We start from the raw sequence: 24,157 nt of genomic DNA, 5'->3' as shown, positions 1-24,157 counted from the left end.
GGAAGGGGCCTAAGATTACTATATCACACGAATCTAAGATTCCCTCTAATTTTGGCAAGGCCCCCAAAGGTGAACATTTGGCCCTTTCCACACAGCTGTATAAAATCCACATTGAACTGGATTATATGGCAGTGTGGACTCAGATAATCCAGTTCAAAGATACTGGGGATAATCTGCCTTGATATTCTGGGTTATATGGCTGTGTGGAAGGGCCGTGAGAATAAACGCAGTGAGCTATAAAAACAACGAGTGACAAAAAGAGGAAAAAGGCCTACGTCTTTAATATTCATAAGGTAGGCGTGGCCTCTATGGGGAGCAGTCTGAGGCCACGCCCACCCCTCCCTCTCTTCCCTCCTTCCTGCCCGATAGTAACCTTGGCCACGGCTCCTGCCCAGGGCCCCCTCCCTGCCGGGCTCTCTCCTGTCTCGGCTCAGCCAATGAGGAGCCAAGATCCGCCTCGCGCTCCGAACGCCGCCCTTCCTCCCCAATGGGAGTGGACCTCCCCCTTCCCTTCTTCCGCGTGCGAAAAAAAAAAAAAGAGGGTGTGGATAACCTTTGCCTCAGTTAAGCGTTGAGGCTCCCGGCTCCGCCCACCTGCCACCTGTTGGCCAATGGGAAGCGAGGAGAGGGCGCCGGGGAGCCAATCGGCTTGGCAGGAATGGGCGAGGGGGCGTGGCTGAGGTGAGGGCCCGCGGCGGCGGCGGGGCTGCTGCTGCTGTTGGTGGCTGGAGTTGCCGGGTTCGAGGGGGGCCTGACGGCCGAGAAGATGGCAGCAGCAGAGGCAGGAAGCGGCGGCGGCGCCTTCCGGATAGGCACAAGCCTGGCGGAAATCGCGGCGTCGCTGGGCTCCTCGGAGCAGGCGCTTCGCCTCATCCTGTCCATCCTCATGGGTGGGTAGTGCAGCTGTTGCTGAGGAAACGCGTGTGTGTATGTGTGTATTGAGGGGGTGGGGGGATTGTTGAGGAGCCCGCCTTAGGGCCTGCCTCTTGGGCCCAGACTCCTGCCAGGCGCCCCCTTGATTACTACAGGTATCTCTCGGCCTGCCCTGAGCCACCTGTGTCGCCTCTCCTCACACTTTGTACTCCAGTTGCCGGTTAAAAGTCCGCCCTTTGGTAGGCCGAGGGCGCCACAGCCCAGAATTCAAGTGACAGACAAGATGGGTTATGTAGTTCCTGTGAGCTTTTCAAGCTGTATGGCCATGTTCTAGATGAAGCATTCTCTTTTGACGTTTCACCCACATCTATGACAGACATCCTCAGAAGTTGTGACGTCTGTTGGAAACTAGGCAAGGGAGGTTTATATATCTGTGAAAGGTCCAGGGTGGGAGAAAGAACTCTTGTCTGCTTTAGGCAAGTGTGAATGGCGCAATTGATTATCATTGCAGCTTCAAAGCCTGGCTGCTTCCTGCCTGGGGGGAATCTTTTGTTGGGAGGTGTTAGCTGGTCCTGTGAGGGGAAGGCATAGGGAGGAGGGAGCAAGCTTGTTTTCTGCTGCCCTGCAGACTAGGACGCAGAACAATGGCTTCAAACTACAAGAAAGGAGATTCCACCTGAACATCAGGAAGAACTTCCTCACTGTGAGAGCTGTTCGGCAGTGGAACTCTCTTCTCCGGACTGTGGTGGAGGCTCCTTCTTTGGAGGCTTTTAAGCAGAGGCTGGATGGCCATCTGTCAGGGGTGCTTTGAATGCGATTTCCTGCTTCTTGGCAGGGGGTTGGGCTGGATGGCCCATGAAGTCTCTTCGAACTCTACTATTCTATGATTCTGTCTGGAATTCCCCTGTTTTCTGAGTGTTGTTCTTTATTTACTGTCCTGATTTTAGAGCTTTTTTTAACACTGGTTTCCAGATTTTCTTCATTTTCATGGTTTCCTCCTTTCTGTTGAAATTGTTCACATGCTTGTGGATTTCGATGGCTTCTCTGTGCAGTCTGACATAGTGGTTGTCAGAGTGGTCCAGCATTTCTGTGTCCAGGTTGGTTCATCAAGTGCTCTACTCCATCATACTAGAGTTTGGATCCACTAAACAGCTCAGCCAGAGAGGTCTTGGGCCTCACCAAACTACAAACCCCAGAATTCTGCAGGAGGCAGAAACCAGATTTAAAGTGGATAAATGCTCAATGTGATGAGGTCCTATGAATGACTTCTCTGGTTGAGTTAGTTTGCCATGCCTTTCATGTTCCTTGATTCATGTTTGGGAATGCTGCATTTGGTGGTCCATATGTAGACTTGTTCACAGCTGCATTGTATACGATAGACTCCTGCAGAGGTGAGAGACTACACAGGGAAGCCTTGAAATTCACAAGCATTTGGACAATTTCAACAGAAAGAAGGAAACTATGAAAATGAACAAAATCTGGCTACCAGTATTAAAAAGCTCTAAAATCAGAATAGTAAATAAAGAAATATATTCATAAAACATGGGAATTCCAAACATCAGAGCCAGCGAACCCCTCCCAACAAAGGATTCCCCCAGGCAGGAGGAAGCCAGGCTTTGAAGCTGCAATAAGGATAATAAAACATAAACTTTATTTGTATACTGTCCTAGCTCCCCGAAGGGACTCAGAGCAATTTCCAACATATAAGCAAACATTCAATTGCCGGAAGGAAAGTCATACGGACAATACATCAAAAATTATTCAACAATATAACAACCTAATTTAACTTAACAAACAAAATAACAAATTGAAAGCATCATAAAAAGCCAAAATTGTGTTAAAACAAACTAAAATAAAAATAACAATATTAAAAGCCCATTTAATTGAAGCTCCATCAGTAGAGGTTCAGCAAACCAGTGGCCAAGATTACAAAATGAACATGGTCATCAATAAAAGGGGCTGGGCAAGGGATATTGCAACAGCATATCAAAGGGCCTGGGAAGTGAAATGCAGGACATAGTTCTATCTGGTTACCAAGGGACTGGGCCTATGGACTAATCATTCTCAAAAATTTGCTGGAACATCCAGGTTTCAGGTCCCTATGAAAGGAGGACAATGTGGGGACTTGCCTAATTTCCCTGGGGAGGGTGTTCCAGAGATGGGGAGCCACCATCAAGAAGGCCCTCTCCCTCGTTGCCACCAACCGTGCTTGTGATGGTGGTGGAAGTGAGAGGAGAACCTCCACGGCAGATCTTAGAGCCTGTGCCAGTTTGTAGGGGGAGATGTGGTCCCGAAGATAGGCGGAGCCCAAATCATTTAGGCAAGAGTTCTTTCTCCCACCCTGGATCTTCCACAGATATATAAACCCCACTTGCATAGTGTTCTAACAGACCTCACAACCTCTGAGAATGCCTGCCATAGATGTGGGCGAAACATCAGGAGAGAATTATTCTGGCCATACAGCCCAGAAAACTCACAGCAGCCCAGTGGTTCCGGCCATGAAGGCATACACATGCCATCAAGAACACATAGGTTCTGTAGATTTGTTCTTAATTTGAATTTGTAAGTCAGAACATGCATGGGCAAACTTTAGCCCTCCAGGTGTTTGGACTTTAACTCCCACAATTCCTAGTTTGCCCATATTTGTTTAAAAGGGTAACTCTAACCAAATATATATTGATTTTGGATAGAATAGGGAAATGTTTACACCCCTGTGGGGTTTGTTTTGCTGTCAGTGACACTCTTTAGAACTATTCACCTCACTTTCTGTTCCTGTGCTCATTGGGTTTGAAAAAAGTGTTTTGTGGAAACAAGGATTGGTGATAATGTTTCAGTGGAGACACCTTTTCCTCATGATAATGACTCTTTAAGGGGTGAATTTCCGTTCCAAGGGGCAGGTTTCTCTCCCACCCTTATTCTTAACTACTGGCGGTATGTCAATTGGATGTTTATAATGTGCAGATTGCCTGTATTGCTTTGGTGGGGCAAGGGAAAACAGGGTCATTCTGCCTTTTCATGGCTGTGCAGAAAATGCCTCCATCTGGAGCAGCATCTTTTCTCACTCCTACATATTTCCTCTCCTGTGAGTCCTAAATGCTTCGGGTCCAGACTACCTGACTACCTGCCTCTCCTTATATGAATCTGCCTGGACACTGCAGTAATTTTTAATTTGTTATGTGTTTGTGTGGCATCAAATGGTTGCTGTCCATGTTGTGAGCTGCCCCGGGTCCCCACAGGGAGATGGGAAGGGATACAAATAAAGTTGATTGATTGATTGAGGTTAGTTGTTAAAGCTGCCTGAAATGCTTTCTTGTATCAGAAGTCTTTCCACCCTTGGCTGCTTACTCTTACTCGAAACCTTTGGTGTTCATACTGTAGTGCAGGTGTAGAGTAGGAGGCTGTGCAGGGGAGGAGAGTAATACTGTACTCCAGAGCTTTCCAATCATTCCATGTGGGTGACACACTTTTCAGTCAGACATCATTTCACGACACAGTTATTCTGTTTTAATTAAAAACCGGAGGTTAAACCAACCCCTCATAAGAGATCCGGATACATACATAAATTGTAATATTGAAATGTATGGGAATACAACATAGCTCATGAAAAATGTTTTTTACTTCATTAGAAATACAGTATATGCTTTATTGCTGATTTCACATGGACTCAGGTTCCTCCTTACATCTGCACAACACACCTCCACGCTGCAGCTGACACACAAACGTGTCACTACACTGTTTGGAAAGCTCTGCTGTACTCAGTTAATACATCTGGAGAAGCCGATAAAAGTTTATCCTGAAGTGAACCATTTTGTCTTAAAGGTGCAGCTATATTCCTTCCTCCTCCTCCTTTTTATACTAAAAGGATTAACATAATGGTGTCTGAAAAATGAATTTGTGTGTGTCCCTCACCTTAGATTTTGGTTGTCATGCCAAGTGTTCTGTTTAACTAAAAAATGGCAGAGAGGCTGTGCTGCACTTCCATTGGCGAAGTTGCCAGAGTTCCCTGGAAGGGCCACATGTTGCTGACTCCACTGCATCACAAGCCACTCTTAGGCTGGAAGCAGAGAAGGAATTTATGGCTTTTTAGTGCCCATCCCCAAAGGATAAGGCCAATGCAGGGAAAAGGCAGCATGAGGGAGAATTGTTCTTTGGCATGGACTTGCATAAGTTTCCTGTCTCTACAGCTTCATTGGAACATGGCTAAATCACTAGTGATGGGAGAAGCCTGTCTCTGGCTGATGAAGAATCATTTGTTCTCAGGCTGACAGGGATCTTGCCATTTGAAAGCTAGTAGTTCATAGTGCCCTTTCTTTGTGTTTCTGTGGCTCCATAAGTACTCTGAAGTGAGGATGATGGCTCACTTTCCCCAGAGACCTGTTCAGTTGTAGCTGGGCATGTTAAACATTCTTCCAGATGGAGTGTTCCTGGTATTTTGGCCTCGTATGAGGTTTTTTAAAAAATGGAGAGTGGGTGGAAGTTGTCCTGTCAGCTTTAATGGATTTTCTTTAATAAGAAGACAAGAGAAACAATGGAAACACATAGAAATCCTGCATATAATGTCATCAGACCTTCTTGCAAGACAATTGCACAATAAAAGCCTGACCTGGAAGTATCCCAATACCTTTCTATATTTTTGTTTACATTAGAACCAAGCATTGAATGTACACTTATTCAGATGTATGCCCAAGTTCTGTGGAACTTGGAACATTTGTTCAGAAGCCGGTCTCACTGAATGTGTTAATGATTAAAGACAAATGTTATAGGGCTGTTATATAGGAGGATCTTCAGCATAACTACAAAGGAGCAAAAGTATCCAAACCTGATAGGGAACTCTCTTTGAAGGTGTGGTTGCTCTACTAGCAGAACAGCTTGGGGATTCTGGATCATAGATAAGTGAGTGGGGAGATGCAGAGCTGTGGATTTTTGTTGATTCTATCTGATGGAATTAGGCCCTCCCCAAATACAACACATTTTCCTGTGGGTTATTATAATTTACAAGTTTCATAATTCTTTCCTCTTCCTGTTCTCAGTAAAGAACATTGATAGTGGCCTCTGGTTCCTTTTCATATCTTGATTGTCTTGAACTTGTGTAGGAGATATGCTAGGATTGTGAAAGCGAAACCCACATATATATCCCCATATCTCATTACATCCTAATGTCTCAAAGGCGCACCTTAAGTTTCCAAAGTCTGCGAGAGCTTAATGATCGTGATCCTTATTCCCCCACACATATAGATATACTGTAATTGTAATCCTTTCCTCCCCGCTCTTTCTCATTTCACTTGTTGCCCTAATTTTATTTTCTCCCCCTTAACTGTTGTGTTCAACCTTTCTTCTAAAACAACCCATCACCACTTTCTTGACCACAAAGGACAGATGAAAAGTGTTTTGCCTGTTCAATACAGAATAGTTATCCTTTTTCTAATCAATTCTAGCTTCTCTCTTGTTCATTTTGAAGTTATATATTTCTGTCATCTTTTAAAAATAGAATAACATGCTTTAGACACTTGCACACTCTGGTTGCCTCACTGTAAAACATAAACCTATGCTTGACAGAGTGACAGCTTTTCTCCTCCTTCACATACCTGCACTCCCTATCTTGCACTTTATTTCATCCAGCCTGTTTTAAAATGAGGCTAAGGACTAGTATGTGTGAGACACTGTCTATATGTATCAATGCTGGCATTTTTATGTCTGCCAGCATTGAGGATTTGCAAGAAGATACTGCTGGTTCAGCAGCTGTGTGCAAATGGATTGTTAGAATGCACTACAACTCTGTGCAATGCATTGTTTATCCCAGTCATTCATGCTATACATTCAAATTCCCAATTATGCTACTTAACATATGGGTTACATTATAATCTGAATTTGACTATTTGCATCTGTTTGCTCTTAGAAGAAGAAACATACCTCATTGAGTTTGAATCAAATTTAGTCATTCTTGGTAGGTGATATAAGCCTCCATGGGTACAAGATCTTCAAAATCTAGTCTAGCACTCTGTGTTTCCATGATTCTGAAAATTATATAGATACAGTGCTTTTGGGATTTCTGTACTGACTTTATCATCATTATACTGATAGTCTGTGTGCTATAGTCAGAAAATGTAAATCTTAGATGGCACCCTGAATGCATCAAAATTTATGAAAGCAGAATTAAAATCATCAGAGGAAATAAAGCATTTTAAGTTAAGTCTGAAAATATTTTAAAAGATGTTAAAATAGTATCAAAGTAAGCATCTTGCAAGCTTTTCTGGGAGACCACTGCTTTACCACTGTCACATTCCATAATGTCTATTCACTCATCGCTGCTTGTCGCATTTCTGATAGCAGATTATTCCTGTGGAAAATAATCCTCTGCTACAAATCATATTATATGCAAAGGCACATGCATGGACAGTGTACCAGAAGGTGGGGGCAGTTTACTGATTGCTCATCTTACTAGTCCAGTGTATAGAGCATTGTGAGTGAAGACTGTCCTCTTTTTATGTTGAAAGAATAATCCAATCCCCTGATAATGTTAATATTATGAGGGCCTGAGTTTGTGATTAGTGCTGTTATTTAGGGCTACTCCTCCACAGTAAGTTTGTCAAGGACTAACTACATTGTACCTTTTGTGACCTGTAGACTTTGATAGGATCAGCATTTTTCTTGCTTCTGGAGATACTTTGAAAATCAGAGAAAATTACTAGTGATGTCCTTGCAAAGTGATAAGCACACATTTCACAGTACAGTGTGCCATAATGGATTTGCTCCATAAAATGCTGTGTAGGGTGGCTTTTCTCATTTGATAAAAGAGCACAAGCTCTCTAACAATGGGGATATGCATTTGGTTTTGTCACTGTTTCCAGAAACTAAAACTGGTGTGATATAACATATATTTTGGCTAGTACGTTATGTACCAGCTTGGCCCCTTGTCAGTTCTGGGCAAATAAGTTGGGTAGTTATTTTTAATGTCTCAAAAACTATTCAGCCATAGGCATATAAAGCATAGGGAGGAATTGCTCAGATATGCTTCCAAGATAAAATGAGTTCGCAATGAAATTTCCCTGAAAATTTTGAGCTACTGCTAATAGTGCTCCAAAATATTAGACACAATAGGAAAGACTAAAGGGTTTACAAAAGGGTGGAATAAGTGGCCTTCCAAATGTTGTTTCCCTTTTAATTTGTTGTAGCCATATACATAAGACATGGAATGATTGGATTGGTAGTTCAGCGTCATCTGGAAGGCCACACAGTTCTGCCCTTGGTTTAAAACCTTTCCATACATTAATTATTAAATTCAATTATTCCATATGTTAAATATTAAATGTTATTTGTGGGTAGTATGGATCTAGACCTTTGGAGTTTGAATTTATAATTTCAGTGACTTGCCAAAGAGACATTTCATTTTTCAGACATAAATAAGAAAATAGGTATGTTGAAATACATCACTTCATCCAAAAACCACATTACATTATAAACATATGGTAACTTGATAGTCATACATGGCATGACTGACTTTCCTGGAAAGTAATGGCTGTAGTAAAATTACAGGGTACTAGTAAAATTGCTGTGGCGTAGCTCACATGTCCAAAGAGTTAAGTGCAAAACTGGAGAAGTCATAAATAAGAAAATGTCAGAAGTGCTCTCCTTCATACCTCCCTAATCACATCAGTCTTGTCTAATTTCAGAAGCTAAGCAGGGTCAGTCCTGATTTGGCCTGAGGTGAGAGTCCACCAGGGATTTTCATCTGGCTAAGAGTGGTTCCTGATGACTTCCCAGAACGATTGCTGCTACTTACAGTACTGGGCTAGGGATATCAGTAATCTGATTTAATATAAGGCAGTTTCCTAAAACGTTAGCATTGGGAAAAATCTGCTTGATGATTTGAACAAAATTACACTCTCCACATTACATTGTGTCGCAGGAAATCCCTTACAGTTTCAGCAGTTATCTTCACTGCAGGCATTCTGAAGTAAGAGATGGTATACCACAACATGTAGCATTTCTGTTCACTTGTGTAGTGGGACACAGATTGTATTCCCCTGTAGGATTTGTGGTGGTACCCAATAAAGGCATTTTTCTAATACACATTTAGAATTTGGCTTCTTCCCGACACAGCTAACCCTGCTTTTAGTTAAGTTTTATTGGATTACTATCAATCGTATTAAAATGTTTTTATTACCACCAGATATTGTTTAACCATTACCAAAGGGATAGCAATGCTTGTCTACATTATATAACCGTTACTTCAGATGTAGAAAAAGTAGGCCCTTTCAATGTTGGACTGTAGCTTCTAGCATTCCTTTATGCTGCCTAAGGTTAATGGGAACCGGAGTTAAAACAGCAACTATAAAGTCATCCTGTGCTTACCTTAGATTACTATATCTGTGAGTATTTTGAAGAATAGAAAATGAGTGCTTTATATTATGGTCAGCAGCTTAATTAATACTGGCTTTAGAAGTGGTCTATGTTTCTTTTGAAAGACTGCTGCACATTGAGTCGTCTATCTAAATGCAATCAGTATATGCAGTTTCATGTTTATTGATGTTGGTACACTTTTTCAAACTTTGATATTGGAAGTTGTAATGAAGGATGCTCTCAGTGGCTACTAGTGATAGTGATTGTGTATTACGACAGAGACAACATAGCTCTTGCTATCTGCGCTAAGATGCTGTTATGCTCTTGCCCTGTTTGTATGCCTCTAACATGTGTCTGGGTGGCCAGTATGGAAAGAAAAAGCTGCATTAGATAACTGTCTACTCCATAATAGTTCTCCATAATAAGGTTTCTACTATAATGTTAATAGACATTTATTTGATCAAGTTTCTTTGTTGTGTTGTGTTAAAACAAGAACAATGTGTGTAATTCATGCCAGTTTATACAAAGAAAAAAATTAAAACTCTATAATCTTTATGAGGGCAAACTAAAACACCATCAAATAGTGAGCATTTTTGAGTTTTCAAAAACCTTAGTTTTGGAAAGATCTATGACAGGGATAACTACATTTCAACCAACCCCAGTGTCAGATACCATATTGGCAATCCTTTGTACAGTTTGGGCTAAAGCTAAAGCCCAGTCTTAAACAAAGAACACCATAAAGCTGTCCAGAAGGTTTTCAGCTACTATAGGATTTGAGCAGGGATCTTGTTTCTTTGTCTGTGTTCATTGTATACTGTGCAATCATCAAAGGAATGTGTGAAGTTTAAGTTTTATGTCCTGTCCCTTTTGTGTTTGTCTAGACTGATCTGTGTTCTTTCCTGTTTTCTCCCTTTAGGATACCCATTTGCCTTGTTCCAGCGTTATTTCCTTTTCCAGAAAGAGCTCTACCTCATTCACCTATCCAACATATTAATGGGGATCTCAGTTGCCTACTTCAACTTTGGTAAGGGGGCTGAGAAGATGGCTGCCCAACTCGTGAGTACCAGGGTGTGAGAGGGAGAATGATACTGCTTCTTTGTTTGGTTTCTGATTACTTTCATTTGCCTTTTCAGGGACAATGTTCTGTCACTCGCTCATATGTGTCTTAGTTCAGTTTCTCATACTGAGGCTCATGGGTCGCACAATCAGTGCCATCATTACTACCTTCTGCTTCCAGATGGTAAACATTTTACCTTCTTCAGAATCTTTTTTGGTGGGATTCTGCTTTTGCTCAATTTTGATCTGTTCAGGAACTTTTGGGTAAGAGAGGGAGGAAACCAAGCCTGGGTAGCGATGTATCATTATGGCTCATGATTTTTCAGGTGTATCTGATGGCCGGCTATTACTATACTGCCACAGAGAACTATGACATCAAGTGGACCATGCCACACTGTGTCTTGACTCTCAAGCTGATTGGTAAGCAGTTCTGTTTCATCGTAATTCCAGCACTGAAATATCTTATGTTCAGACAAGTTCGCTGTGCTGCATTGGCAGGCTCAATGTAACATTTTTTTCCTTAATTTTCATTTGTATCCTTTTCTTGAAGAACATTCTTAGTGCATTTTCCATGGAGTTCCAGCAGTTTCCCATCCAGATAGTAATCAGATCATACTGACTGAACTCCAATATTAGACACTGAGGTATTAAATGCACCCAGATATGAGCTTACCTCTTCTGGTACTGAATAGCTTCACCATATGTTTATGTTTTCACCCCTAGGTCTGGTCATTGATTACTATGATGGTAGGAAAGAAGTGGTGAGTAAAATCCAATTGTTTTATTTCCTTCATTTACCAAGGTCCAGAGAGTGACTGGAGAATTAAGATGGGTTACTTGTTAATGTGGGTTACTTGTTAATACTACTCCATAAAGTATAAAAACTGTTCACTTGTTCAAACAGAGTTTGTGAGGAAACCTAAACATTCAATTTTAGATATTTTTGAGCATTCACAGGCATGTAGAAATATGTTGGCTTGTTTATCATGTTGATTTCAATTTGTAAGCTGAAACGCTTGCCTAAATGCTTTCATATATATTGAAGGGGAGATGTCAGACACATAATAATGCATTTATTAATTTATTATCTGATTTGACCAAAGGACTGATGGGAATAATGTCAGGAGAACTAAATTCAAACATTTTGCACTATAAAACTGGGCTTCTATATAGATATGCCATCTTCAATTATTTGGAAAAGGTCACAGGTAATATTGGGGTGAACTAAGGGGAAAAAATTAGAAAGTTTGTGTAATGTCTCTTTACTCTTGCTTATTGTCATCCAGCCCCTTCCCAAAACCTCTGCTTTTCCATATCTGTCATGTGTCATTGGCAGGACCATTGATCTGTGTATATGAGGGGGTTTCTGAATCTCTTGAAATGTGTGATATAGTCTGTTGATATGAGTATCTGAGGGATACAGCAAATTGGGTAGAGTAATATTCTCTACAATTGTATCCCTGTTGTGCCAGTTCTTGCTGCAGTGTCCGTAGTTCCAAAGGAAAGAGCTAGAAAATTGTACTGTTGGCAAGCACTTTTTGTAGAGTTTTAACTTTGCCCTTGACAATATAATGCTTTCCCAATTTATTTTTATGTATTATTTATTTAAAACATTTATATTCCGCCCTTCTCACCCCGAAGGGGACTCAGGGCGAACACAACATGTATATGGCAAACATTCAATGCTGGAACACAAAATAAACTATAACTATACATAAACACCTAATGCATAGCAAATACTATAATAGTTTATAAGGATTATAGATGTGGGTGTAAAGCATGACAAGGCCATGGAGATGTCTAGTTTGGTTGACCATATAGTTCTTGAAGACTTTTGTTGGAAGAACTCATGCATGCTAATGTTGGCATTTTTATTCTTATAGGAGAGCCTCACTCCTGAGCAACAGAAGTATGTTGTTCAAGGAGTGCCTACTTTACTAGAGGTTGCTGGCTTCTCCTATTTCTATGGTGCCTTCATGGTGGGGCCTCAGTTTTCCATGACACGGTATCAGAAGTTAGTAAAAGGAGAGTTGACAGATGTTCCAGGCCAGAGACCCAACAGGTAATCTTCTCATGTTGAAACCCCCTAAACACCAGCTCTCAAACATAAGAATGTGCTATTTTTTGAACATGTTAACACTACCATCACACTGTTCTGAGATGCACATTACAACGGGGCATTTCAAACCCAGCATATTCCTCCCCATATTTTGAAATGCTACACTTCATGAGGTCTAATCTTTTTTTTCCTGTCTGACATTCTTTCAGCTTTTTGCCTGCTCTTAATCGCATGATGCTGGGCCTCTTCTTCATGGTAGTCTACACTGTGGCAGGTCCATACTTCCCTGAGGAATACATGGTCTCTGATGATTATCTGGTAAGTAGTCACACAGGGGAATGAAGGCTTAGCTTTGAAATAAGATATATTTCAGTCTAAGGTGATAAAAGTATGAAATTACTCACTCCTAGATGTTTTGAATGAGTGAGGAAGAACAATCAACAGTCCAATATGATGTAGCCTTTATTTTTCAACAAGATCAGGAAAAAAATCCACATCTCCCTTTGATTGTGAAGATCGGACTAGTTTATGACAAACTACATTGTTGTAGTGTGCCTCCAAGTCATTTCCAGCTTATGCTGATTCTAAGAGAAACTTATCCTGGAGGTTTCTTGGCAAGATTTGTTGGGGACAGAAGATGTCTCTGGGACTTGTACAAGGTCACCACATGGGTTTCCATTTTTGAGTGGGGATTTAAACCCTGATCACTAGAATCCTAATCAGCATATCTCTAGCACAAGTACAAAACTACATGCTACATCTAGCAGTACATGAGAAATAACAGTATATCAGAATTTCAGCCAAAACTTTATATATTTCTGATTTCCAGTAATTATATGCTGCTGCCTTTTATCCAAAGGTTCAAGTGACTTATGTAGCATAAGCAGTGGTTTCACTCAGATTCAGACCTCACAAGATGAATTATATGATATTTATTTATTTATTTATTTATTTATTTATTTATTTATTTATTTACAGTATTTCTATTCCGCCCTTCTCACCCCGAAGGGGACTCAGGGCGGATCACATTATACACATACAGGGCAAACATTCAATGCCCATAAACACATCGAACCGAGACAGAGACAGACAGACAGACAGACGCAGAGGCAATTTAACCTTCTCCTGAGGGGATGTTCGATTCTGGCCACAGGGGGGAGCAGCTGCTTCATCATCCACTCTGATGGCACTTCCTCACTTCCTCATTCCAATGTTGTAAATTAGTTAAACTTGCCTCCCCACTTTTATAAGTGGTACCTTATTTCCTACTTGATAGATGCAACTATCTTTCGGGTTGCTAGGTCAGCAACGAGCAGGGGCTATATTTTTATTTTTAATTGACGGGTGCTCACCCTACCATGGGCTGGCCTCGAACTCATGGTCAGAGTGATTTATTGCAGCAGCTGCTCGCCAGCCTGTGCCACAGCCCGGCCCCACAAACATATATTAATCATATATTGTTGTTGTTGTGTGTCTCCAAATGATTTTTTTTTACTTATGGCAACCCTAAGATGAAATTGTCATGTACGTAGTATTCTTGGCAAGATCTGTTAAGAGGTACTTTGTTTTTGTCTTCTTCTGAGGCTGAGAACATGTGACTTACCCAAGGCCACCCAGTGGATTTCCATAGCCGAGTAGGGATTCAGACCTGGTTCCCCTGGTTGTACTCCAGTATCCCAACTACTATGCCACATTTTTTTTGGTATTTTGGATTTTGAAAAATGTGGCTTGTTCTGGATCTGAAATCATAAGTATGCCAGTGTGTTCACTCTTCTCTGGCTTGATCCTCTTGTGTCTGTCCTGTTTTTACATTATAAGCTCCATCGCTTTTTAACAAGAATGGCATAACTGAAGCATTGTCAGATTCTAAGAGCCCACTGTAACAGTAATATCCATTTATTTGAAAAGCTTCCTTAACTTTGGAAGAAAATAAAGCCAGCTGACTGAAAATCAATCCACAGTCCATTGTGATGTAGTGCTTAGTGTTGAAACAGAACCAAAAAAAAATTCCAAATCTCCTCTCGACTGTGAAGCTTGGACTAGCCATTGCCTCTCAGCCTGGCCTTCCTAACAGGATTGTTATAAGTATACTTTGGGGTTTTTATTGTGTCAGAAGTGACTTGAGAACATACTGCAAGTTGCTTCTGGTGTGAGAGAATTGGCTGTCTGCAGAGATATTGCCCAGGGGTCACCCAGATGTGTTAGCTAGGAGGCTTTTCTCATGTCCCAGCAAGCTAGAGCTGACAGACAGGAACTCACCCTGTCTCGCGGATTCAAACCAACAACCTTCAGGTCAGCAACACAACCTTCAGGTCCGCAGTTCACCCGGCACAAGGGTTTAACCCATTGCACCACCACAGCTCCCACTTTGTGGGTGATGAGTCATGTTTGCCAGTTTGAATTTATTGGCAGAAAGTGAAGATAGGAGAGCAACAGCTGTTTTCTCTTACTTTTACACCTGGTCCCCCAACAAAAGAAAATCTCAATAGTGCTGCCATTTGGGGATGGCAGCACTATTCTTCTCCCCCAGCCCAGCTAAAAGAGTACAGGCAGTCCCCATGCTATAAACAAGATAAGTTATGTAGGTTTGTTCTTAAGTTGGATTTGTATCTAAGAACAGGTTCATTTTTAAGTGCAATGTCTGTCCCTGTGAGATTTGGATTTTGAAGAATGTGGCTTGTTCTGGAAACAAGGAGTGGTGAGAAATCTTGAGTATTTATTTATTTACTATATTTCTACCTCGCTCTTCTCACCCCAAAAGGGACTCAGAGGAGCTTACAGTTTAGCCACTTCAGTGCTACATTGCAAATGCACAGTGTGTAAATATAATATACAATATAAATCACAGCACATTTAATGTAAAATACAAGACAAAAATCACACAAAGCATAATAACATCCATAAATAAGATATAAATAAATATTAAGTATTAAAAACATTTAAAACCAATTTCAATTATTGTAGAGACTCATCAATTAAATAATATACAGTATTTCACTAAGCTTAGTCATCAGTGATAAACATGAGCCAGCGAGAAAATTAAGAGAAGTCTCCACAAAATAAATTAATAAAAAATAAAATCTAAAAGCAAAACAAAGAAACAAAACAAATAGTAGAGAAAGCTTCAGTGATAACTCTTTCAGGAGTGAAGTTCCCTTCCAAGAGATAGATTTCTCTCGCTTCCTGTTGTCTCACCTCCATTCTTAACTATTTGTATGTCAGACGTGTGTAACCCAGGGACTGCCTGTACTGACTGTATGAGTCTTCTCCTTACTCGCATCGGGAGTATGGTATTTCTTGATTGAAATTACAATATGCTATATAGCTTCAATGGCTTAAGGTATTTGTATAACTTAATAGTAAACAGAAGTGTATTTATATTCTAAGCAAGAGCTGAGAACAGCTAAGAAATGCATATAAATAATTAAATAAAACCACCTATTACCATGTATTTATCGTGCAAGTCCTACCTCCAACTTCCAGGACAAGTCTTACCTCAGTAATGTATTGTCTTCCTACAGAATCAGCCTTTCTGGTTTCGCTGTGTTTACATACTGATGTGGGGCAAGGTGATGCTCAACAAGTATGTTACCTGCTGGCTTATTACGGTAAGGCTGCAAATAGAATAATAGAATCACAAAGTTGGAAGAGATCGCTTGGGCCATTTAGTCCAACCCCTGCCATGCAGGAAAAGCACCCCTGACAGATGGTCATCCAACCCCTGTTTAAAAGCCTCCAAAGAAGGAGCATGATATAGAGGACCAATTCCACCCATTGGGCAAGGCAGGGTGTCCTCACGTTGTTACTGTATGTAACTTTCATTGCAGGAAGGAGTCTGTATCCTAACTGGTCTTGGATATAATGGAAAAGATGAAAAGGGGAAGCCCCTGTGGAACGCTTGTGCCAATATGAAAGTCTGGTTATTTGAGACAACTCCCTATTTTACAGGAACCATTGCCTCTTTCAACACGAACACCAATGACTGGGTGGCCCGGTAAGAACTACTGACAGACTTTTGGAGAGCCATTTTAGTTGAAGGAGGTTGACCTTCCTATGAGAAAGGCTATGTGGATTATATGTATAAACTGAGTGTCTTGTCCTAAGGATACAGGCTTTATTTTAAAAAGAACATTTTTAGTTTTGAGTGATGTGGCCAATTTCTGGCAAATCCTCCAAAATACAAGGAGGCTTAGTAGGAAATTTCAGTGATAACAAGTAGTATTTCAGTATTTAATGTAATTCCTTTGTCTTTTAGAATAGTCAGTATTAAATAGAATTACAAAAATAGTCCTTGCACACAGTATTTTATTTTGTATTTTTTCTTTCTTGCTCAAGGCACTGGAAGGTCAGATTTGCTTGCGTTAGCAAAGCAGCTGCTGTGTCATGTGCCGCCCTCAATACCATGCATACAAAACTTCTAAATTAGCCCTTACCATTAGAATCTCATGCCACCTTCATATCTCTTCTCTGTTTTAGGGAATGGTTTCTTACAGCAGGGTATAACATCTAGACAGAGAGGAGCCCCAAAAACAAATAGAAATTAAACTACCACATATTTAGTGAGTAGAAACATATCTGTTGTCACAAACAGTAAAGTGGTTTTCAAGAGAATAAAACCAAATATAGCAAAATACAGTCAAGACAAAGGTTAGCACAGCAATCACAATGCAATCGCCATTCTATGTTAGATGTACATCTAAGCATCATTTACTATTCCAAATTATCACCCTGGTGGAATATACCATGTTTACTTAATTGTGAGATGCCACCAATTGTAAGATGCACCCTAATTTCAATACCAGCAAAACAAAAATGTTTAAGATACACTTGCAATTCTGAGATGCACCTCATTTTAGAGATGTTTATATAGGGGGGAAAGTGTTTCTTAGAACTGAGGAAATACGGTAACAGTAGATTTTGCATACATCTGGGCAACTTATGTTTTTAAATGTTTTATTGAGAAAATAAAAGAAGTCTTGTAGTATCTTAAGGATCAACCAATTTATTTTACATTACATTTAATGGATTACATTGTCTATGAGCATTTCCATTTGTGTTTAATGGTACATATTTTTAAAAGATCTAATGAGTACCCATAGGCCCCCAATGGCACAGCGGATTAAACTACTGAGCTGTTGAACTTGCTGACTGAAAGGCTGGTGGTTCAAATCCAGGGAGTGGGGTGAGCTCCCGCTGTTAGCCCCAGCTTCTGCCAACCTAGCAGTTAAAAAAACATGCAAATGTGAGTAGATCAATAGGTACCACTCCGGCAGCAAGGTAACGGCGCTCCATGCAGTCATGGCGGCCACATGACCTTGAAGGTGTCTATGGACAACGCTGGCTCTTCGGCTTAGAAGTGGAGATGAGCACCAAACCCCAGAGTCGGACACGACTAGACTTTACCTTTACCTAATGAATACCACTCCATTAAATCAAAAAAATAAAGTTGTAAGAATTTCAATGAAAACAGAGGTTCAATTTAAGATAGGGTCCAGTAGAATATTTATGGCTGGTGTAAGTCTCTCCTTTTTTTTCTTACATCAAATCTACAGAAACAAAGCAAACACTGGTTTAAAACCTCCTTGACCTTTTCACACTATCTGATTAAGTATCCTTCTGGAGAAAATAAACAGTTGCCAACAAAAAGTAACATTTTATTCCCCAGCTATATCTACAAACGACTGAAATTCTTGGGAAACAAGTTGCTTTCTCAAGCCCTCTCCTTGCTTTTCCTGGCTATCTGGCACGGACTGCACTGCGGTTACTTGGTGTGCTTCCAGATGGAGTTCCTCATTGTCATTGTGGAGAGACAGGTGAGGATCCTTTGAGGGTGCAGTGTGAGTACTATTCAAACTTGTACTTGCTGTCCGCCATCAGATTTGGTGAACTACATCATGCAGTAGCTGAAAACGGGGAAACATCATTGAAAGCAGCGATATGGTTATGTGCTTCCTAAGTAGCATGAGCAGCATTTGTTTAGATGCTGGGCTATTTTTTTTCAGGTTATTTAAGATGCTTTGTGAAAAGAGAAAGAAAACATAAGATGCACTTCAATTTGTGTATTCTGAAGACTGCATTTACCTTGGCAAAGGAATGCTTTTGAGGCCTGGTAGCTTCCAATGTGGTGAGGGTCTCGGGAGGCTGTGGCCCCATCTACACTGCCAAATAATCCAGTCTAATTGCATTGAATTGAATCAAACAAGTCTTTGCTGCCATATAATGCAATTCAATGACATTCTGAAACTATATTATATAGCAGTATATATAGGGCTTGTGTTCAAGCAACAGACGGATCCTGCAGATTTGAACAATCGCAAAACACAGTTCTATGCATGGCTACTTAGGAGTAGGTCTACAATCACTTATACATAACAGCAGGAACTTGTGGGCCAAATTTAGCCTGTGGTGTGGAGGCTTCCCATCCTTGCTGGAGTGAATGCACTTTTGCTTTAAATGATGGATCAAATTAATGCAGATTAAATTGCTTGCATTACTTGACAACGGTAAAGCCAATTTAGAGAAATATAGTCTTCCTTGGGTGGAAATCTAACTCTGTTAAAGCAAAGCCATTTCAAATTACTCTTGCGGAATATTGAGTTCAGACATATGGTAACTACGGCTTTTTCTAATGTATAAAACTCAAGCCTGTCTACAGACTATAATCGGTAAATGTAGTCTGCTGTTTATGACAAACTCTAAACTACCCGCAAGCTAGTACAGCTATTGCTGTACCCAAGATGTTGCTACTACAAGCAAATGGGTGTGAAATTGCAAAGCATGAATTGTGAGAAGATGAGAATTGAAGGTTTCTCAGATGCTGGTAAGGTTTTTTTGTTTGTTTGCATGATTATGTTTCTACTCTAAAAAAACAATTCTCTTTTCTTTCTTTTTTTAGATGATTAGGCTGGTGCAAGACAGCAAACTACTGACTGCATTGACCTCAATCACTATCTTGCGACCTGTCTTCTATGTGCTTCAACAGGCAGTCCACTGGATGTTTATGGGATATTCCCTTGTGCCATTTTGCCTCTTCAGTTGGGAAAAATGGATCAAGGTATATTCTTTTGTCAACTTTATTCTTCATAGCCATAAGTCATCCCAATTTTGTACATAAAATTAAAACACAGATTATGGACTTTAAGTTAGTATGCCATTTAAACTGGTAAAACAGCAACCATTCGTTTTAAAACCCCTAAGATTGTTTTCAGATTTTTCCCTTCTACTTTTTTAAGGTTTAGTTCTTCATTTTCTAGCAACCAGAGCAGAATTAGCAAACTGTATAGTCATAAAAATCTCACTGCCTCCTAGCAATGTACAGATCTCTTCCAAGGGGAATCTGTTTGGCAAAGAGCAGAACATACTTACTTACTTAGGCGATCCCTCGTAGTTCGAGGATGATTGTTTTCCATCTTGGGGGTGTGTCTGTAGATGTCTGAAGAGACCTATTCTTGATCTGCATGTTCTCCCGCAGTGAAGACATCGGTTTCCAGGTGGAAGGCAGTCCTGGTCAGGGTTGGCTTGACGCACCTTCCTCTTGGCACGTTTCTCCCTTAAGCCCTCCATTCATGCCTCTTCGAACTCCGCAGCACTACTGGTCACAGCTGACCTCCAATTAGAGCGCTCAAAGGTCAGGGCTTCCCAGTTCTGAGTGTCTATGCCACAGTTTTTAAGGTTGGCTTTAAGCCCATCTTTAAATCTCTTTTCCTGCCTACCAGCATTCTTGAGTTCGGAGTAGAGCAACTGCTTTGGGAGACGGTGATCGGGCATTTGGACAACGTTATCAGTCCAGCGGAGTTGATGGCGTAGGAGCATCACTTCAATGCTGGTGGTCTTTGCTTCCTCAAGCACGCTGACATTTGTTCGCCTGTCTTCCCAAGAGATTTGCAGGATTTTTCTGAGGCAACGCTGATGGAAACACTCCAGGAGTTGAGTGTGACGTCTGCAGACAGTCCATGTTTCGCAGGCATAGAGCAGGTTTGTGAGGACAATGGCTTTATAAACGAGCACCTTGGTATCTCTACGGATGTCCCGATCATCAAGCACTCTTTGCTTCATTCTGAAAAATGCTGCACTCGCAGAACTCAGGCGCTATTATATTTCAGTGTCGATGTTTACTTTTGTGGAGAGGTGGCTGCCAAGGTAGCAGAAATGGTCAACGTTTTCTTATGTGACACCATTAAGCTGTATTCCTGGCATTGCAGAGGGGTTAGCTGGTGCCTGTTGGAAGAGCACTTTGGTTTTCTCGATGTTCAATGAGAGGCCGAGCTTCTCGTATGCTTCTGGGAAGGTGTTTAGAGTGACTTGTAGGTCGTCTTCTGAGTGCGCACAGACTACATTGTCATCGGCATATTGGAGTTCTATAACAGATGTGGTGACCTTGGTTTTGGCTCTTAGTCTGCCGACGTTGAATAGCTTGCCATCTGTCCGATAGATGATTTCCACACCGGTGGGAAGCTTCCCATCAACAAGGTGAAGTATCATAGCGATGAAGATGGAAAATAAGGTAGGGGCAATAACACATCCCTGCTTGACACCTGATTCCACCTTAAATGGGTCACTTTGGGAGCCATTGCTGTCCAAGACTGTTGCCATCATGTCATCATGGAGGAGCCGCAAGATGTTCACAAATTTGTCAGGGCACTTGATTTTTTGGAGGATGGTCCAGCGAGCGCTGCGATTCACTGTGTGGAATGCCTTTGCAAGGTCAATGAAAGCCATGTCTAAAGGTTGGTTTTGTTCCCTGCATTTTTCTTGGAGCTGTCAAGCAGTGAAGATCATGTCCACTGTTCCTCTGGAGGGACGGAAGCCATTCTGGGATTCTGGGAGGGTGTCTTCTGAGACAGGGAGAAGGCGGTTTGCAAGGATTCTTGCGAGAATTTTCCCAGCAGAGGTTAGAAAGGATATACCGCGATAGTTCCTGCAGTTTGTTCTATCCCCTTTCTTGAAAAGGGTGATGATGGTGGCATCCTTGAAGTCTTCTGGGATTTTCTCAGTCACCCACACGTTTTCAATGAACTTGTGGAGTTGTTGTATCAGCTCAGGTCCACCCTCTTTGAAGATTTCAGCAGGGATCCCATCAGGTCCGCTGGCTTTGTTGTTTTTTTGTTGGCTGATGGCATTGCTGACTTCTTCCAAACTAGGCAGTGCTGCAAGCTCATCCCTGGTTTGTTGTTGCAGGATTTGTGAGAGGGCCTTTTCGGCCACATTGGAGCTGCGATTCAGCAGGTTCTGGAAGTGCTCTTTCCAAAGTAGTGCAATTGATGTTTTGTCCTTCAGAAGTTTGGTTCCATCTGATGAGCATAAAGGCTGTATGCCATGGTTTCTTGGTCCGTAGATGGTTTTTGTGGCTTTGAAAAATCCCTGAGCATCATGGGTGGGGGTCGGCGCACGGCCAGTCAACACACAGTCTTCACAGAGTGAGGTCCCAGCAGTGGTGTGGTTAACACAATGAGAGCAGAACATACACACAAGTAATGTATGTCTTACCTATATACAATGGGCATCTTAATAACTACTGAGATCATCCACTTCAGCAGACTTACAGATACAGGACATTTAGTGTGATGTGCTGTTAAACCTGAAATCCGAAAGACAGTAAGCATATCATGGAACCACACAGCTGTAAATGGTTTTCTTAAAGAGAGTTACAGAGAAGAGTCTGAAGTATGGTTTTAAACCAAATATCATTTTGTATAAAGGATAACACGAAGAACAGGACATTTGTGTGGTTGACTACACATAAGGGACTAAAATCCTGAAGAGACTGAATTCTGCTCACACTTATTCACAGCAAGAAGAATGAATAAGAGGCATAATACTGACCTTGTGCTTTTTTCTTAGGTATACAAGTCTATTTATTTCATAGGGCATCTATGGTTCTTCACCTTACTCTTGATAATGCCTTACCTCCGAAAAATACTAGTGCCACGAAAAGAAAAGAAAGCTGAGTAACAACCAAAAGGTAAAGAGAAATCCTTCTGGACTGTTTTGCTGGGTTTTAAAAAAATCTGGGATGGTACACATCCAAATAATTTTGTTTTTTCCTCTTTCAGATTGTACCACGTGTGCATTTATTATGGAGATTGTTGAAGCATCACCTGCCAAATTTGCCAGCGTCTGCCCTTACGGAGTGACTAAGGGAGAATAGAGCACAGGGGCTAGGATCCCAGCACGAGGAGAAGAGAGGAACTGCTGCGAACTCCTCCTCCCCTTTGACAGATTGCCTTATCTTTCAACTTCTCTCCATCGACACTCCTGTCTCTGGAAATGTCAGATGATTGTAAAGCACTAAACGCAGCTGCCATTTGAGAATGGAGCCACTGCCTGACTTTTTCTACTTTCTGATTCTGCTAGATAAAGTTGGTCCCAGTTCATTTTTCATTGGTGCCTGAACTGCCTTTTTTCCAACATTTTTAGAAGGTTGTTTCTTGACTGAGGGGGTCCCCAGCCTCCTTGGCCTATGGGTATGTGTTGTGGACAATATCTACTATAAGGGCACGTGCCTGTCTACAAAGTGGCTGCTACATGACACATGGCCATTTCACAGAAGACAAGAATGGTGAGAGACATGGAAATTGCCCAGTAATCTGATTAGGCAGAAGTGGGATTGGAACACCAAAAACAAAACTATGGCCATAGATCCAGTTTTCTGTAACAGAACATTCATTTTACAGAAGGCAGTCTCTCAACCAGCTAATCCAGAAAGGAAAAAACAGGATAGGGAGAAAACACACACAGGTAGGACAGAATAGCATGGCCCTGCTCTTTCTGCACCCTGTGTGCCTTCCAGTTGCCAGTTGACTTAAGGCAACCCCAGGGGTATCTTAAGCAAGAAGTTTAGATGCTTTTGCAAGTTCCTTTCTCTGAAATAAAGCCTTTATTACTTGGCATTGCTTGACAGTCTTCTCCCAAGTCCTAATCAGGACTGACCCTGCTTAGCTGCTAAGATCGGACAGAATCTGGTGCCTTTAGTGAGAGAAGAAAACAAAAACTACCTCTACAGTATTCACATTCTTAAGGAAGAGCAGGATTGATTGTGGGCCAAAAGAAAGACTGAGTAATATGTGAATGAGCATATCCCTCGGGAGAAGAGATGATGCCCTCTCTTACATGAAGACACCCCTTAGATTCATAGATTGCCTCCAATAAAGTGCATTACATCAGCAGATTAAGGTGAAGATGGGATAATAAACCTTCCTGCTATAAATAGGCTGGAAATAATAAGTTTCCTGCCTCCCCTTGCAACTCGAGGCAGGGTACAACAGGGTTAAAACGGAGGACACTATTAAAATACAACAAAATGCACACAAATCACCAATAAAATGTGAGTTAAAATTAGCAAATTATAACTGGGCAGGCCTGCTGGAAAGAGATGGTTTTTTTGTTGTCTTAAATTCTGACACCTAATTTTAACACTCAGATCTTTTCTGGTAGGTTGTTCTATAGTCTTGCGGCTGGTGGGAGTAGTCACCCCCAGAGGACTTCAGTGTTTGAGGCGGATTGTGTGGGAGAAGGCAATCATGTAGGTAACCCCGACCCAAACCATGTAGGGCTTTAAAGCGCAAAACCAACATTTTGTATTTTGCCCAGAAACTAACTGGAAACCAGTGGAGTGACATTAGGAAATGAGTAATGTGCTCATTCCTAGATATTCCTGTCACCAATCTTGCTGCCATATTTTGAACTAACAAGTTTCCAAACGTGGTACAAAGATAGCCCAATGTAAAGCGTATTGCAGAAGTCCAACCTTGAGATTATCAGCACATGCACTATCATCTTTAGGTCTTTCAAATCTTGGAAGGGGAGCAGCTGGCATATCAGCTGAAGCTG

At 41.3% G+C, this 24,157-nt stretch overlaps 1 protein-coding gene across 2 annotated transcripts; it reads left to right on the top strand.

The window, feature by feature from the left end:
* The first annotated feature begins 659 nt into the window (after positions 1–659).
* lpcat3 (lysophosphatidylcholine acyltransferase 3) lies at positions 660–22,708 on the top strand. 2 transcript variants are annotated; one of them, XM_003223755.4, is made up of 13 exons: positions 660–890; positions 10,130–10,237; positions 10,347–10,453; positions 10,596–10,689; positions 10,993–11,030; positions 12,153–12,331; positions 12,538–12,646; positions 15,850–15,936; positions 16,156–16,322; positions 17,994–18,141; positions 19,224–19,382; positions 22,169–22,289; positions 22,381–22,708. In XM_003223755.4, exons 1-12 carry the CDS (start codon positions 767–769, stop codon positions 22,277–22,279), a joined length of 1,431 nt encoding a protein of 476 aa, XP_003223803.1. In that variant the 5' UTR covers positions 660–766; the 3' UTR covers positions 22,280–22,289; positions 22,381–22,708. The 2 variants fall into 2 exon arrangements, with proteins under 2 accessions (XP_003223803.1, XP_062827864.1); XM_062971794.1 differs by lacking the exon at positions 660–890 and having other exon boundaries at positions 10,131–10,269.
* Positions 22,709–24,157: the final 1,449 nt, after the last annotated feature.

The sequence above is a fragment of the Anolis carolinensis genome, chromosome 2, assembly GCF_035594765.1.
Source record: "Anolis carolinensis isolate JA03-04 chromosome 2, rAnoCar3.1.pri, whole genome shotgun sequence".
NCBI classification, from domain to species: Eukaryota; Metazoa; Chordata; class Lepidosauria; order Squamata; family Dactyloidae; genus Anolis; species Anolis carolinensis.
This window is presented reverse-complemented; position numbering and strand designations above follow the sequence as displayed.